The sequence below is a fragment of the Podarcis pityusensis genome, assembly GCF_964106645.2.
Source record: "Podarcis pityusensis genome assembly, chromosome: 1".
Classification (NCBI taxonomy): domain Eukaryota; kingdom Metazoa; phylum Chordata; class Lepidosauria; order Squamata; family Lacertidae; genus Podarcis; species Podarcis pityusensis.
In genome coordinates, this window is record NC_138028.1 from 84926196 (window position 1) to 84943508 (window position 17313).

The following is a 17313-nucleotide window of genomic DNA, read 5'->3' on the forward strand; positions in this document are numbered from 1 at the left end:
TCATCCCCATGCCTGATCTGCATCCACCCCACCCTCCAGATCTCCACGAATGCTCTTTCCCTCATCCCCACGTCTGATCTCCAATTTCAGACCTTGGGATATTTCAGAATATCACCGTGTTTAGCTGCTGATATGTCACAATGTTGAAAATGAGATATTGCTCAGCCCTAGTTTGTTTTCTAAGGTAAAGGTAAAGGGATCCCTGACCATTAGGTCCAGTCGTGGCCAACTCTGGGGTTGCAGCGCTCATCTCGCTTTATTGGCTGAGGGAGCCAGCGTACAGCTTCCGGGTCTTGTGGCCAGCATGACTAAGCTGCTTCTGGCGAACCAGAGCAGCGCATGGAAAACGCCGTTTACCTTCCCGCTGGAGCAGTACCTATTTATCTACTTGCACTTTGATGTGCTTTCGATCTGCTAGGTTGGCAGGAGCAGGCACCGAGCAATGGGAGCTCACCCCGTCGCGGGGATTCGAACCGCCGACCTTCTGATCGGCAAGTCCTAGGCTCTGTGGTTTAACCCACAGCACCAACCGCGTCCCAGTTTGTTTTCTAGTATACCTAAAATCCTCTAGAGGAGGCAGTGGAAGACAGGAGTGCCTGGAAGATAAGATAAAACTTTATTCGCATTAGCCAATGGCCATAGCAACAGTAAAACATTACAGTATACGCAGAAAAGGAAGTTTGATATAAGAGCACAATTTAAAGTCCTGACTCACCCATCAGTTAGTGGCCCTTATTCTGATTGCCCCTGCCATGAACCTAGCAACCTTTGATGTTATCTGCTCATTTTGATCTGCTAGAAGAACGGACATTGTGGCAGTGGTTGAGCGCCCTGGGATGGTTTAGTAAGAGTGGGGTGATGATCTCGTTCCTCAGGTCTTTGTAGATAGTACAAGACAGGAGGACGTGTGCCGCTGTTTCGATGCTACCATCTCCACAGGGGCAAAGACGTTTCTCAGACGGGATCTTTTGGAATCGACGCTCAAGTACCGCAGATGGCAAAACATCCAGCCTTGCAAGTGTAAAAGCACGTCTGTATTTTGGGATAATAAGTTTGTGCAGATATGGAGCCAGAGAATCAAAATGGAGAGGTGGAAAATGAACATACCAAGGGCAGGATTTCCTTATAGTGGCCAGGTTGTTCTGATGCTCGATATCTTTTAGACATTGACCAATTAGACTGTTTGCTTTAGTAGGGCCCATAGTGAGTAGGTGTTGTGGGGATAGGCCACAAGAGTGAAGTTTTTGATAGACGGTTTTAAGCCAGGCACTTTTATGGGAGTCTTGAAGTACTAGGGATAGTAAATGGGGGCGGGATTTGAGTTTAGGTGGAGCCAGAAGTTAAGAGTTCTTTGCCAAGTCCGTACTTCCACTGAAGGGAGACTTGACAGGAGTGCCTGGCGTGCTCTGGTCCATGGGGTCACGAAGCATCGGACACGACTAAACAACAACAAAATCCCCTGCTTACTAGGGGCTATCACCCCACATTTTGTTTAAAAAATTGCTTTGCAGAGGTAACTACCATAGAGTAAGCAACGTAGCAAGCTCCTGGAGTGGGTGGGCGTGCCCTGCAGCTAGGCCGCCCAGGGGGGTGGGGCAAGCTGCCAGAACTGTGACCCTCACAGCACCCTCCACCTGGAGGGCCGCTGAGTAGGAGGCAGTGTGCATGCGCCAGCCCACCACTGCCTGCGAAAACAGGCAGCTCTGATGCCCTGCAGTCACTCACAGTCGCCCTCCTGCTGGAGGGCAGCTGAGGGGGAGGTGGCAGGCGGATGCCAGCCCCATGCTGCCTTTTCACTCCCAGGAGACGCCATGGCTTGGGCACACTGCAGGCCCAGCCCCGCTCCCGGTGCCAGTGCGTGCCAGTTGCATCCTTCTCAGCCGCCATTCGGAGGCTGGGGGATGGGTGGGGGGGAGACACAGCAGCTCAGCGCACTAAGAGCCCAGCCCCAGGCTGTGCTGCTTTTGGGAGCAGTGCACCGGGCTCTGGGGTGCCTGGACTTCACACTTCACCTTGGGATCTGGCATGCCACCCCCAATGTAAGTGCCACCCGGGATTCCCTGCCCCCTAGCTACGCTAGTTATCAAAATTTCCAAAAGGGTCCGTGGCTTGGCTTTTGAAAAATAGGAGGTCCTCAGTAATTAGCTAATTGGGAACCACTGCTCTTAACGCAGACACTACTCAAAACACACACACTACACCTCAGTGGACATGAAATGCTCATAGGCTGTTGGGTTGCAGGGATGGAAAACTGTGGGAGAGATGGAGCGTCTGGAACCCAGAAGAGAAGCACTCCACGCAGCAACACTTTGTTGCAGATTCAACAGGAAACAATTCTCGGGCCCTGCTATAAATGGTTCAAAACAGCAGCAATTTCTTACAACACACCAATTTTCCACACCAATTCCGGCTCTGATGTCGTACTGCAAATGTGCCTTCATTGGGCTCCACAGAGAAATTTGAAGGATGAACTTATGCAGTACCAAGCCTATATAGTTTTGCCCGGCCTAACTATGTCCTGACCTCTGTTAATGATCCCGAAGTGCTACTACAAAAGCAACAAACCGCTGCATTTTCAGTTCTTGCCCTCCCAGCCCAGGCTGCAATGCTAAGCACATTTCCAAGGGAATAAGTTCTACTGAGCACAGTGGGACTTACTCCTGAGGATCACACTGGCATTCTCCGAGTCAAGCTCCTTTGTCTTAAGCAACATGAATTATTGAGAGCTGGCCTAAGTATCACCGTGGCTTGGATATCCTTCCTCAGCTACATGCTTGCAATGGAACACACCGTGGCCTGACCTGCGCCTTTTGTTCCGAATCAGTAAAGAGCTGGATCGATAACAGGCAATGGCTCCACTTTCCGCCCATCCCGGCAGGACCCGGGTGCAGCCAATCGCATGAACCCACAGAGGAGCATTTTAAGCAAGTCACTGTATCTGCAAGGGGCTCACTGCTGTCCTGTTGCTGCTGTCCGTGGTCCTTGCAGCCATGACTCCCATAGCCAAATCTTTCTACGATCTCAACGCCACCGACCTCCAAGGGGAGAAGGTGGATTTCAACAACTTCAGAGGGAGGGTGGTCTTGATAGAAAATGTGGCCTCCCTCTGAGGCACAACGGTGAGGGATTACACCCAGATGAACCAGCTGCAGAGCAAATACCCTCGACGGTTGGTTGTGCTGGGTTTCCCTTGCAACCAGTTTGGCTACCAGGTAAGTGACCTGGTTCATTCTCTCTTTGGCCAGCCTTTATTGGCAAAAGATGGCTCCATCTCTCAGCCTTATACAAAGTCAGACCATCTGGCTCAGTATTGCTGACACTGACTGGTGGCACAGCGGCAGTCCAAACCTTTAGACAGGTGTTTCCCAGCCCTACCTGGAGCTGCCGGGGATTGAACCTGGGACCTTTTGCATGCAAAGCAGATGCTCTTCCGCTGAGCTACAGCTCCCCCATCAAGTAAGCCCATTCTCTTCAATACCCTATCATCATTCCTTTGTGGATCCTATGTGCACTTGTTTGAGAAGTGAGGGATTGCAGCCCCTATTAACTTAATGGGGCTTTGCTCCCACACAGGAGGGTCAAGCTGCATGTGTATTGTGTAGGAGGGATAATTTTACTTATCCGAAAGATTCCTGGACTGTGACTTCTGAATAACTGTTCAATCCTGCAGGATTCCCAGGAGAAGAGAGAAGGAAAGTGCCAGGTGAATAAAATTCAAATACATTGTTCAGAAACAATTCAATTGCTATAAATTGACACTTATTCTGGCTCTTCTGTTAAGAGATGCACATGTAATTTAGCATATTTACGACCCTATAATATTGCCACTTTTAAAGGCATCAGAAAGGCTCTATTTAGAACAAAAATATAGAAATTTTTAAGAGAATGTCTGTGTACACAGCATACATTTAAAGCACATGACTTCTCCCAAAGAATCCTGGGAACTGTAGTTTGTTAAAGGTTATGGGAAATGTAGTTCTGCCAGAGGAAACTTTGGATCACTCCTTGATTCCAGAGAAAGCCATTATTATCTACGCCAGTTACATTGTTTTTACTATTCCTATTATTATTTTATTTATGACACTCCATTCACCCTACAGTCTCAGGGGGGTGTTAAAAACAGTTTAAACTTACTATTACAAAAAATGCAATCATAAAAACTAATAAAAAGTAACAAAAGCTCATACAATTGCTTATGTTATATTTAGATTTCCAATCTTTCTGCATTATAAATATTAGAGGCCATTTTCTTTAAAAAAAGGAGGGGGAGATGCTTGATTCAAGAAGGTGTATATTATCCAAATATTGACTTATACTTTCTTCTGCTATCAACTTAGATACACTGATTATTATTTTTTTACTTTAGCTTTTTAGTTTTTTTGAGCTGCTTCGTTATAGGTATCTATTTTTTCACTAGGGATCAGTCAGGAGTTTAATTCAGTCACCGTTTGTGATCCTGACACTACTTGCATCAGTTCCTGAGCTTGCCCTTAATCCATATGAAGATTTCTGTTGCCCATCATGCCAGGTGCCCAGAAAGGAAATTACTTGTCGCCACTTGTTTGTTCTGGGATAAACTTTGCTAGCAATAATGCATGGGCTTTGGGCTTGTCCCTTTCACTGCAGGCAGCAGAGGAGGTGGTAGAAGTAGCTCTCATCAGTCTAGGAGCCAGCTATGAGGATTTTGTAAGGATGTTTGCAGACATGGGAGCAATTTGCAACAGGACTGTTTGTCTCGCCAAGGCTGCTGCTACTTGAGTGTAAATCCCCCTGAACAATGAGTTCCTGCTGAGTAAACAGGCACAGGATTGTTCTATAAATTGTAAAGCGGCAGACAAACCTAAAATAGGTAGCCCTGAGTAGAATGACAGAACTGAGAAAGACCTAAGGTCATTGCCAATCCACACTCTCAAACTGTCTCTGTGCTGTCTCCAGCAGGCAGCTCCTTCCTCAGTGCCAAACACTGAACACAAAGGACCTGAATATAAAACAAATGCCATTGGCCAGCCTACCCAAGGAGAAAATATTCTTGGCACTGAACCACAAATGCACCACAGTTATTTCCAGTTGTGGAAACCTAACACCCTAGAATAGAGATAACAAGTTATTTTTCCCCAAGAGCCACAGTCACTCTTGGCCAATCATCTGGTGGCCTCATGCTGCAGAGGGGCAAGCCACTTCTCTCTCACACATGCAACCCACACTCCTCACCACCCCAGATAGGATCCATATAAGAAGGTTTGAAAACAGAAGATGTGTTCGTAAGACTTTTAAAAATAAAAAAAAGGTTCACTGCGCGTAGCACTTGACAGAATCCAGCCAACTTTAGAGTCAGTATTCTACAATTCCAGAAAGACTTCTAGAGTCTAGTAGTGTCTGTGGGAGGGGGATACTGCAATATGCTAAAAGAACAGAAAAATCATCTCACTGGTCAAAATGAAGATGATTCAAAACCAATTATTGCTTATAAACACATATATGAAACTCTTGCCTTGAAAGCAATGAGTGTCCTTGTTTCTCACATCTGTTCTAGGGAGCCAGCCCCAGAATGTTGTGCAATATCCTCTTGTATGAGCTTCAGCCCCTACAAGGAAGACACTTTCACATAAGTCAAACCAGCCATGCATTTGAGCCTAGCAGGAACCAAAGCAAGATTGCATCCAAAGTGCTCTGCTGGTGCTGCTAAGCGCAGCAGGGAATAGACTGAGCTTGACCTGTACAGGGCGTCCCAATGCTCATTGTGCTTCCTGCTTCTCTCCATCAGGAGAACTGCACGAATGAAGAGATCCTCAACAGCCTGAAGTATGTGCGGCCTGGGTCCGGATTCGAACCCAACTTTACCCTTTGCCAGAAATGCGAGGTGAACGGCAAGAACACCCACTCTGTCTTTGCCTACTTGAAGGACAAACTTCCTTACCCAGATGACAACCCTTCCTGTTTCATGATGGAACCGAAGTTCATCATCTGGAGCCCGGTGCACCGCCATGACATCTCCTGGAACTTTGAGAAGTTCCTGGTGGGGCCCGAAGGCGAGCCTTTCAAGCGCTACAGCCCCCGATTCCTCACCACCAACATCGAGCCCGACATCCAGCGCCTCCTGAAGCTTGCCAAATAAGAGGAGAACAAGCATCCCCAAGATTATTCCAGTGGAGAGTGGTCCATTAGGGCAACCTCTGCCTGCCCTCACCTTATTTCTTACAAACGCCCTGGGAGGTGGCTTCCTCCTCTTCCTTCTCCGTTTTGCTCTTGTAGAACTCAGAAGGAAGGAGGCAAAACTAGAGTTAGTGGGCTCTGCCTGTCATTGGCCCTGGCCCCACTTACTGTCGATCTCCCCGCATTTGGCCCCAATGGGCACCAGCCACCACTGGATTATTCTAAGTGTCTTGATGGAGCAAGGCGGGTCATAAGAATGGCTTGATGTTCACTGCGCTGTGATCATGGGTGTCTCCTCCCTGCCCACCTGTAGAAACACCCCCACACCCCAACTCCCTCACCTTCTTTCTGAGTGTATCAGGTGCTTCCTCCTAGCTCCTGACAGAGCCAACATCAGACTTCTACTGAGTGACGGTGCCCTCCTAAAGCTCAACGGAGGGGGCCCGAAAGGTGTAAAGGTCTGATCCCCTGGCCCTTGCTTGCTGGGCACTCCTTGTTTCATGAGCCCAATAAATGAGTTGACGAATCCCCCCTTGTTTTCTTATCACACACCTCTAAAATGGTTGCTTTTGCTTCCTAGGCTGAAAAAGCCAAAAACCTCGTCTCTTTCCTATTTCTGGCCTTCAATGTCCTTTTTATTCCCATTTCCCATAAATCGTGGCTTTAAACAAAGCAGTTTGTGTACAAGACCAGGCAGAATCACTGGGGGCCATTTATTAGCTTAATATTTCTGTCCTTCCACATCCCCCAAAGGCGCCAACCATTCAACGAGGCTTGAAAAATGACCCTAAACTCTGCGAGGTAAAAGCATTCCCTGCTACAATTCATTCCCCCCGTGAAAGTATAGACTTAACAAATATGACTTGCAGTATTCTATCAGGCCCCTTTGTCTTAAGATATTGGGACTATACCTAGTTAGAAAATTTAGGTACATGCTGCCCCAGCTCCATGCAGGAAGTATTAAAATGCCCAGCTTTGTTAACACATATTGCTAGTGCAGCGCAAATAAATTGGGCTTTGCTACTAAGCAAAGTAAATCATAATACCAGTTGCTGGAAACTGCAGGAGAAGAGAGTGCTCTAGTGCTCATCTCCTGCTTACGGGCTTTCCATAAGCATCTGGTTGGCACTGTGAGATCAGAAGGCTAGACTCGATCCAGAAAGCTCTTCTTATGTTCTGATACTCAATGCAAGTGGAAGAAGCTCTTCCTAATCCAGGGGAAAATCAGGCAATTAAGATTCTAATTTTATGGAATCTACCACCTCCATTTCTGATTATATCGCTTTCGGCGGTACCAAACCTCCTGCTTCTGCTTTTGTCCTGTCAGCTGAACTCAGGTGAGCCATTTATGTCGCTGCTATTTTTCTTTATATGCTTTTCCTGCTCTCATCCAACTCATTGGAACCTGCTCTACTCTTTACCATACTCTTATGCACATCTCAGGAAACATCCAGAAGCCTCTGCCATCTCATAAAAACATTTATATCATAGTTTACTCTATGTTTAACCTAGGGCAAATAAAATGCAAAATGCCCCAATCTGGGATTTGGGTTTGAGGGGCATGCACCTGTCACCCACTGCAGAAAAGCTGACCTGGTCTCATGAATTCTGCAGGCGGATGAAATGTCTGCAGTTCTGTTTATCATTCCTCCTCCTCCACCACCAGCTTTCATCTGACAGTGGCAGACTGCAGCACTCCCCGTCGCTGGCACTCTGTCCAACCAGCCGGGAGAGCTGGCCACACAGGTAAAGCAGAATTGTGGGGTGCAGAATGACTCCAAAAACTGTCAAGGTGAATGAGAGGGCACGAAGCAGGTGCAAAAGGAGATGTCTGAGTTAGGAAATGGTAAACCTGAGTATGTCTTGACAAAAAGCCTTTTACTTAAGGAGAGGCTAGTCTGATGTATGCCAGAGATGCACAGATTTAATTGCTGAGATTCATTATGATCATTTTAAATGATAAGCCCTGCTTCCCTGCACCTGGGCTTGCCACATCACAAACTATAATCCCAGTCTCTATATGCATGCTCCACTTATTCAGTAAACTCCTCTTAAAGATCATGGGGAGCCTAATGCAGCTCCAGCGGCTGTCCTTTCACCCTCACGAAGAGACACATTAGCAAAGTTTTGACTAGAGAGAGCAGAAGGAACGATAGAACAAAGTAGAGATCCCCCCCCCCCCCCGTCACGATACAGCTTTCTGCAGGTATCTTAATATGCTGTATGGAACAAGGCCAGCTTTTGCAAACTGGGTCAGCTGTACAATGCGACGTGACTTCCATTCAAAGCAAGGCCTGCTCTTAACGGGAGTCACAGTGCCAGATGGATGAAGAGGGAGATTCAACGCTCGCCATGTCCTGCCCCTGTCCACCTGTATGACCCTGGGAGAGTCTACGCTCTTCAGGTATTGTAGAACCATAAAAAGCAATAATAAAAGCATGCTGTGGACCACAAAGAGAGGATGGACGTTTTGCACATCAACACAGCCCCTGTTCTTTGCAGGGTCGTTATTTCCAATGCATCCCTTACGCTGTTAATTGAATGAGGTGGCTGCTGTAGTTTTCTTCGTGCACTTCAGAATATCAAGGCCTGTTTACTGTATTTACAGCACCGTATTTCATGGCAAGTCCTTCAGCAGGAATGAGGAGACTGGGACCCGCCGCTACCACATTTTTGACTGGCTGCAATACAAAGACTTTCCCCTGAAGTGCTTAAAGTGCAAGAGGAAAGAAACACAGACATCTAATGAGTCAGGTCCTGTTAGACCCCTCCCCCCTTTTAGTCTAAAATATAAATAAATCTATGAAGCTCATTACAGACTCCATTTAGTCAGGCCTTCCAGGAATTAAAATCAATACAAGTCCAAGAAACAAACACTAAGTGGCAAGAACAGAGGATTTCCTTCAGAGCAAGGAGAGCAATGTGCAATTCTGCTAAAGGAAGTGCTGGCTAGTGTATCACTTTATTAAAAAATGGGGCAGATTTTTTAAAAAGTTGCGCTTGCAGGAGCCAGCACAAGAAGTCCTGCTAGCACAACAAGGCTTCTACACCTCCCTTCCCCAAAATCAGCACTGTGAGGTTGGGAGAACCACCAGAACAGTACACAGGGAAAGAAGAGAGGGGATTGTTTGATCTGGCAAGCAAAAAATGCTTGTGCTGATGGGATAATCCTAATAGCACAAGGTTCAATCCCATGCAATGGGTGCAGCCCAGGCTCATTTGCCTCATTTATTTCAATAGGACAGAAGCATAAGCTGTATTGCACCTACTATGATGTCCAACAAGATGGCTAAAATATGCTTTATTTTCACCATGAAGCTTGTCAGTGTACCCTTGCGATTTTCTAGTGGGTCCGGTTAGCCATTTAGGAAAGAAATAGTTCCAACACCATGGGTTTAAAGAAAGCTTTAATTCCAAATGCAAGAACCGTCTTGCTGGATCACACCAAAGACCCATCTCATTAAGCACTAGCAGCCTTTGTCCCCAGAGTTGCTTGCTTTGAAATCAGTGGTTAAAATCAGCAGAGTTCTGAAAGGCTCAGTCCACTATTGTGATTCAAAGTGGCATCCAATAGTTTTAAAACAGAGACAAAAACCTGCTCCTTGATCTCAGAAACCACCATGCAAAATTTGGTTTTGGTATCTTCAATGTCAAAACGCATAGCGAACTAAACAACTGTCCAAAATATATAGTACATTACACTTCCAAAATGGGAGATCCAGAGGCTGATACTCAAGAATTATCAGAAGCAGTGGCTGAAAAGTTACAGCACTTGGCTTTGTTCCTGAAGAGCAACTTCACATTTTACTCAGCCTCACACCAGATCCTCCCCACTCCCCGCCTAATTTCACAACCCAACCAAAGCCAGGTAGAACTAGACAAGGACCACAGGCTGGTACTGACTTAGGACAGAACTGTAATTGTTAAACTAACACACTAACACGCTTCAGGTATTAAGTGTGGGGAACCTTTGGCCCTCCAAATGTTGTTGAGCTACAACTCCCATCAGCCCCATCTAGCATGGCCAATGGCCAGAGATAATGGGAGTTGTAGTACAGCAACATCAGAAAGGCCAAAGGAACCCAACACCTCCCATACTTGAGCCAATTCACTAAATATGTAACACTGACAAAAGACTTTTCCTGACACTGAAAAGGAAATAATCTGGGCAGTCCTTGCCCAGCAACCTTCTTTCCTGCTGAGGATTAATTTCTATTATCTCTCAGATGATGTTATCATTTCTGCATGAAGCCAACTGCAGAACAACCCCTCTCAGAATTATTATTTTTGTTTCTCCTACCAAAGCCAGCTGACAATGGGTCTTAAAAATGAGGCCCTAAAGCCAGCACATAAGAAATTGGCTTCTTTATCACCTACAAGTTTAGGAAGCAGTATGTACCTATAGTGGAGAGGAGGTAAGCAGCTTGTAACTTAAAAACATGGAAGAGGGTTATATCACTTGACTCTGCATGGACTGAACAGGATCCCCCCCCCCAACCCATGTTTCATAACTTGCTGTTACAAAATTAACATGATACAATCGGCTAAAAACAAGAGGCTCAGAACAATGGAGTCATCAGATGAGGATCGTCTGGCAAGACACTGATAGAATCTTCTGCCCTGCCACAGAGCATGCACAGCATGGTGTATTCCTAGAACAAGAGACAAAACATACATTGGGAGAGTGAGAGAAAACACTTGCTGCCCATAACACGGGCCAGGCCCCCATCAGGCTAATCTAGCATCTACCTAGTTGAAAACTACAATAGAAAGTCTCCAGGTCATCAAAGAATGCTGCTGTTTTACAAACCAAGACCTTTAATGTGCAGTTTGCCCATGTCACATCATATTGAAGCCATGTTTGTTAGAACTTGCTTCTACATGAGCCAATACTTCTTCTTTTTTTATTGTGAAGACATGCCTGTACAATTCCAGCTGCTCAGAACCAGCGCGACACTATGAAAATGAAATGAAGTACTGGGTGCAGTCTTTAGCATCCGAAAAACCTCAGATCTCATTTTTTAAAAACCTGTTGAGTTTCTTCTCCTTATGGTCACAAATACAATCTCTAAAATTTGCAGGCAATGCCAGAATAGGGGGAGAGTAGACAAAAAAGCAGGCTTCTATATTTCCCTGTCCCTTCTCAGAATTATACCAGAGACCCAAGTATACAAAAAAGCAAGTATCGTATTTTTTGCTCCATAAGACGCACTTTTTTCCTCCTAAAAAGTAAGGGGAAATGTGAGTGCGTCTTATGGAGCGAAGGGCGCTGTGCAGAGAGGGAGAACTGCGAAGCGCCCCTTCAGCGACGAGCCTGTCCTGCAAAGCGGGAGGAGGAACAGAAGGGGCTCCTTCTGTTCCTCCTCCCGCTTCGCTGAAGGGGCGCTGCGCAGAGAGGGAGAACTGTGCAGCGCCCTTCAGTGACGCACCTGTCCTGCGAAACCAGAGGAGAAACAGAAGGGGCTCCTTCTGTTCCTCCTCCCGCTTCACTTAAGGGGCGCTACGCAGAGAGGGAGAGCTACGCAGCGCCCCTTCAGCGAAGCGCCTCTCCTGGCTTCTGCCTTAGCCGTGTGCAGCCTCTTCCGGGCAGGGGGAGCCTTCATCCTGCTGCCCAGAAGAGGCTGCGCACGGCTATTCCATAAGCCAGGGCAGCAACTGGGATCGCTGCGCGGCAATCCCGCTTGCTGTCCTGGCTTCTGCCTTAGCCACGCGCAGCCTCTTCGGGCAGGGGGAGCCTTCATCCCGCTGCCCTGAAGAGGCTTGGCGTAACTATCCCAGAAGCCAGAACAGCCAGAGGCTATCCCAGAAGCCAGATCCCTCTTGCTGTTCTGGCTTCTGGGATTCAGAATATTTTTTTTCTTGTTTTCCTCCTCCAAAATCTAGGTGCACTTTATGGTCTGGAGCGTCTTATAGAGTGAAAAATACGGTATATGCATATTTGCTTAACTGTTGCAAGAGCTAGAGTGCAGAATTCAACAGTTCTTGACCCAAAGTTCTATAATTTGTTTTTTAACCATGGACAGCACATAGACATGGCAATGCAGAATAACTGCAGAAACTGAACACAAGACTTTTTACTTAAAGCAAGGAGCCACAATGGAAGCTCCTTATGGGTCCCACCAGATCTTCCAAGACTCTTTACAATCAGTGCTCTTTAATCTGCATCCTTCCCACTATGCCCACCTTTACCATTTCTGATCATATCTTTTTATCATCTACTTTTGGTGACTTCGTTTAAGAAAAAGAGAGAAATATGCCTATGTGAGAGGATTTTATTATAATGGAAACTGTGGTGGCTGTCACTGGGAGCAGCACGTACGGGTGGCGACCCAGGAGTAGTACTGGGTTGTGTAACCATCTAGTTGAAAATTTAATAAGAACTACCAAGTGCATGAGTCATAAGGACTAATGAATTATCTGAGAGAATGTTAACAAAGATCCAATATCCGCCCAGTAGAGGGAGACAGAGATACAACATTGTGTTCGGTCTGGGAAGTTGCACTCAGGAACATACAGCTCAGAAGCTGACCAACTCTTCTAAAGCCTGGCTTTCAGTGTGGGTGAGTGGGTGCAGAGTGGGCCTGGGCCAGCACAGGAAAAAAACCTTCTACTTTACCCCCTTGCTTTTCTTTCAACTGGTTGAGGGCTAGAAACTTGCATGTCTGCATATATAACGAAAGCAGAGATTCTGAAAAGCAAGTCTGTATTAGATGCTAAATACTGCTTTGCACATCATGCAGAATGTAAGCAATTATGCCATCTGCCATCGGCACACATTTTGAAAACACACTGTTTACATAAGCAAACAAAAGACAAAAAGGAAAAAATACAGTTGACAGCGACAGCAATAGCACTTATCATCACTGATGTAAAACATTAAGAGTTATCTTTATATTAGAGGCCATCAGCAAAGCAACACCCCCCCCCCATGCAAAACATAACTGACAAAGAAGTTTGGTAGTATCTATTGGATAGTCTGTCATTTGATATGGACCTCATAGTGCCTTGACATATTTCTCAAATGAAAGACTGTTAAAACCCACATAGAGAGAATGAATACCTATAAGCAGTGTAACAGCTGCAACATATTCTGCAGCTAGTACAACCCAGAAGCATATCAGGCAAATCACACATGGTCTTTAGATTCCCCCCCACCCAAAGAGTTGGAAATTTTATATTACAACTATACACAACACAATTCTGTGCTTATGTATTCAAAATACATCCTGGTATGTTCAATGAGGCATACTCCCAGATACGTATGCACAGGACTGCAACCTTGGATCCCAATACTTCTTGCATCTTAGTGACATAGAAGCTTAACACAAAAACAAGCAAACAAGTTTCAGGAGACTAATGAATGTCGCAAGCGTTTTACCTGGTAATCGTCCACTACACTGAAAGTATATTCGTGCCTGGCTATCACATGGTGACAGTTCTTACATACATCTGAAAGGAAAACCAATAGATTTAGAAAAGATCATTAGCCTGGATAGCAGGACCACTTAGGCCCCAATTATGCTCATGCTCTGAATCAACCCCTTGTTTCAAAAAGATATTCACCCAGTTAGACAGGAATCCAAAGGAAGACATTTGTTAGGCCTGCCACACACATAAGCATGTGGGGGTGCACATCCATTATTTATGCTTTCTCATACTATGTTCACTTTGCTTTTTCTATCACTACCACTGTCCAAACTGACAGGAGAGAAGCTGCACATATGTAGCTACTATAACAACGCCCATCCAGCTAGAAGCAGCCATTGTAGCAGCAGAAGCTACGAAAAAGGGGAGTAGGAACAACAGAGGTGTACTGAGAAGTTGGAGGGGAAAGCAGCGCAGTTTGACACTTGGTTGCTCGTTTAAAATTGTTTGAATAGTCAAGTGGCAAAATCCAGGAAGATACATCCAATCTTAGAATGATGTTCCAAAAGAACACGTTTCTTTTCACTGCCACAGCTGCTGAACACGGCTGCTTTTTACAGCCTCTGCATTTAGGTAATTAATCTAATCGCAACTTAAATCTTTCACTGCCATCACAATTTTATGACAAATTTATTTAGAAAATTTTACATCTCTACATGACTTGAAGATGGCTGATTTGGTTTCTAAAGAGTGGCACTAGCCAGGTAACACAAGAGAAATACTGGTTCATTCATTCAATCATCACCCAAAGTTGCATGCATTACATTTCCAAGCAATTTCACTGAAGGGGGGGGGGTTATTGGGTTGTTGTTGTTTTTATTTTGATTATGTATTTTGTGGTTTTATATTTTGATTTTTATTCTGTGAATCGTCCTAAGACAAGTGAGTATAGGGCAGTATATAAATTCAATAAAGAAATAAAATAAATAAGCAGCTTTCAAGCATAGTGAAAGAGATGGGGATAGAAACCATTCTTGGAATCTATAGGAAATAAATAAGAGGGGGGCTGGTAGCCAGAATGGCACTGCAAGAGACAGATTTCCCCAAGAGCCAGATGGAAAGAAATGGGAATATAGGTTTTCTTTCAGTAGCAGCCACAATTCCGAGAGAATCTGGTCACGTACTTAGGCTTACAACTGAAAATGACTACCTCCATCAGCTGCAAAAAGTATCCTGGAGAGCACCATGTCACAGTGGATCACTACCACCTATTTGAAAATGTAACCATCATAAAAAGTGCTTCTTCTGAACATATTCAGCTTTCAACACACAGGCTTCTGGGAATGAGCCTCTTAAGCTCTGAGCACGTCTGTACAGTTGGTAAAAGTTCAGCCTCCTTACGATCATAAGTGATAATTTCCTCTCCATCATCATCTTCTGCTACTTTGTTTGTTATCAACACGAAATCCTTTTTTTTACATTCAATGCAACCCACGTAGTTCATCAAATAGGACCCGTTCTCCAAGCAGGTGTTACCCTAAGGCATTCAGAAGAACAAAATTATTATTTTGAAACCAGTGCTCTCTTCTTATAAACGCTTCATTTAATTTTCAAATTATGCAATACATGGGAGTTCTGCAACTAGAACAAAATGCTTTTTTCTTTTTAAAAATTCAGCAATGGGGTGATTTGATTCAGGGCTACACAGATTTCCATACATAAATCCCATCATTGCTATTAGCAATGAAGGTGGAAACCTAACAGACACAATTTATATACTAGGTGTAAAATCTAGTTTGTTAATAGCATGACTGGGCCTCTCCAGTTCTAGTTTTAGGCTAACCACAAACATTTAGTGGTCTCAGGCAAGCCACTGTCTTTCAGTGCCAATGCCTGTCTGTTTCCCTCCAGCCATCCACATAGACCATATGGGGCTAGTAATACTGAATTACTTTACAAACATATTCTCAATTATCCTAACATAATATATGTAAATATATTCATAGACTATAACCTAAAATAAGGTTACCAGATGTCCCCGTTTCCCAGGGACAGTCCCCGGATTTACAAATCACTCCCCCGACAAAATCGATCTATTTAGTAGGAAGTTGAAAAGTGTCCCCGGATTCATTGAAAAAAATCTGGTAACCTTAACCTAAAACCACTGTGTCACCTGTAAACCGCAACTCTAGACACTTACTGAGTTCAGCGGCGAGACTTTTCTGGAATTTCAAAAGTTCTAAACCAGGCTCTCTCAAACTGGCACTCTCCAGACATTTTGGACTACAATTTCCATCTTCCATGACCACTGGCCCTGTGGCTGGGGTGATGGCACACGGCTGGATAGGCTAACCTAGGGTTGTACCCTTCCTGCAGGAAACTGGGGTGCAGCCACCACCCAAAATACCGTCATTCAGTATTCTGCACAAATATGATTAGTCGTTCTCAACGCAAATCCACCCACCTCCTCTGAATCTGACTTCCTGCAGCTGCCTGGGGCATCGGACGTCCCAATTAAAAGCGAACAAATCATTACCAAGGTGAAGACACTGGGTGGGAACAGTGCAGCACCGAGGAGGGGGGCGCGGAACAGGCCTGACTTTGTAAGAAGTGGGTAGAGGTTAGGACTGTCGGCTGCAAGTCACACCTTTTGACCTGGAAACCCCCGTGTGCGAGAGCGGACTGTAGCTGCCCAGATCTAACGGAGCAGCACTTCCGACGGGCCCAGAGGCGAGGCCCGCCTTAGATTAAGCCAATAAAGGAAGAAACACCCGATGGCTTCATGGCAGCCTATAGAGTGGCGGGTGCCAAGCTGATCTGGAGCAAGCTGGGGGCGGGTCATTCTCGTGAACCTGCGGAGAGAGGCGTCATTAAGGAGAGGGCGCCTTCTGCCCGCCCCTGCCTCCGCACGCCCCTTACCCGCGACGGGTACTCGGTCTTCACACAGCCCCCGCACATGTCGCCTCTGCAGCTGCTTCCTGGTTCTGCGCGTCCCCTGACGTCACACTCCACGCGAGAGACAAGAAGGAAACAAACGAGACTTCCTCGACCAGACTCCGAGCGTTCCTCTCTGCCTTGGAAGGGGGAGTCTGGGCTGTGGGCGGGGAGGCGGGGTTTGCAGGTACGCGGAGCTGAGGAGGAGATGAGGTCATCTTTCGGGCGCGGAACGTTCTGCGGTGCCTAGCGGCGGTGCGAAGGTGGCGTCTTAACAGCAGACCCTGATAGATAGATAGATAGATAGATAGATAGATAGATAGATAGATAGATAGATTTTCCTTTGCGCCGCTCAGCCTTTTTGCAAACTATGTTTTCTTTACTACGCGCTCCTAACTCGAGAAAAATATATACAGTGGTACCTCAGGTTAAGTACTTAATTCCTTCTGGAGGTCCGTACTTAACCTGAAACTGTTCTTAACCTGAAGCACCACTTTAGCTAATGGGGCCTCCTGCTGCTGCCGCGCCACCGGAGCACGATTTCTGTTCTCATCCTGAAGCAAAGTTCTTAACCTGAAGCACTATTTCTGGGTTAGCAGAGTCTGTAACCTGAAGCGTATGTAACCCGAGGTACCACTGTATAATGGAGCTTAAATGGGATCTGTATGTACTGCTGCAGATAAAATAACTCACTCGCCCAGGGGTTACGTATTTCTCATAGGTAACCACGGCGCGCGCCTCAGTGTTTTCCCTCTTCCGTAAAAAGGGAACTGGAGGAGGCTTTCAGTCACAAAACTGACATCAACAAATGGCAACATCTAGATAACTAACACTCCACGGCGGGTCTGTTGCTGATACGTT

At 45.8% G+C, this 17313-nt stretch overlaps 2 protein-coding genes across 3 annotated transcripts; one reads left to right on the plus strand and one right to left on the minus strand.

Annotated features, from left to right (window-relative positions):
* The first annotated feature begins 2937 nt into the window (after positions 1-2937).
* On the plus strand, positions 2938-10650 carry GPX2 (glutathione peroxidase 2). Its single transcript, XM_081003815.1, has 2 exons — positions 2938-3212; positions 5765-10650. Exons 1-2 carry the CDS (start codon positions 2991-2993, stop codon positions 6113-6115), a joined length of 573 nt encoding a protein of 190 aa, XP_080859941.1. The 5' UTR covers positions 2938-2990; the 3' UTR covers positions 6116-10650.
* CHURC1 (churchill domain containing 1) lies at positions 9544-16597 on the minus strand. Of its 2 annotated transcripts, none has more exons than XM_081003799.1 (4): positions 16438-16597; positions 14920-15055; positions 13532-13602; positions 9544-10805 (listed from the first exon to the last, which is right to left on the minus strand). In XM_081003799.1, exons 1-4 carry the CDS (start codon positions 16474-16476, stop codon positions 10713-10715), a joined length of 339 nt encoding a protein of 112 aa, XP_080859925.1. In that variant the 5' UTR covers positions 16477-16597; the 3' UTR covers positions 9544-10712. The 2 variants fall into 2 exon arrangements, with proteins under 2 accessions (XP_080859925.1, XP_080859924.1); XM_081003798.1 differs by lacking the exon at positions 16438-16597 and adding an exon at positions 15983-16420.
* Positions 16598-17313: the final 716 nt, after the last annotated feature.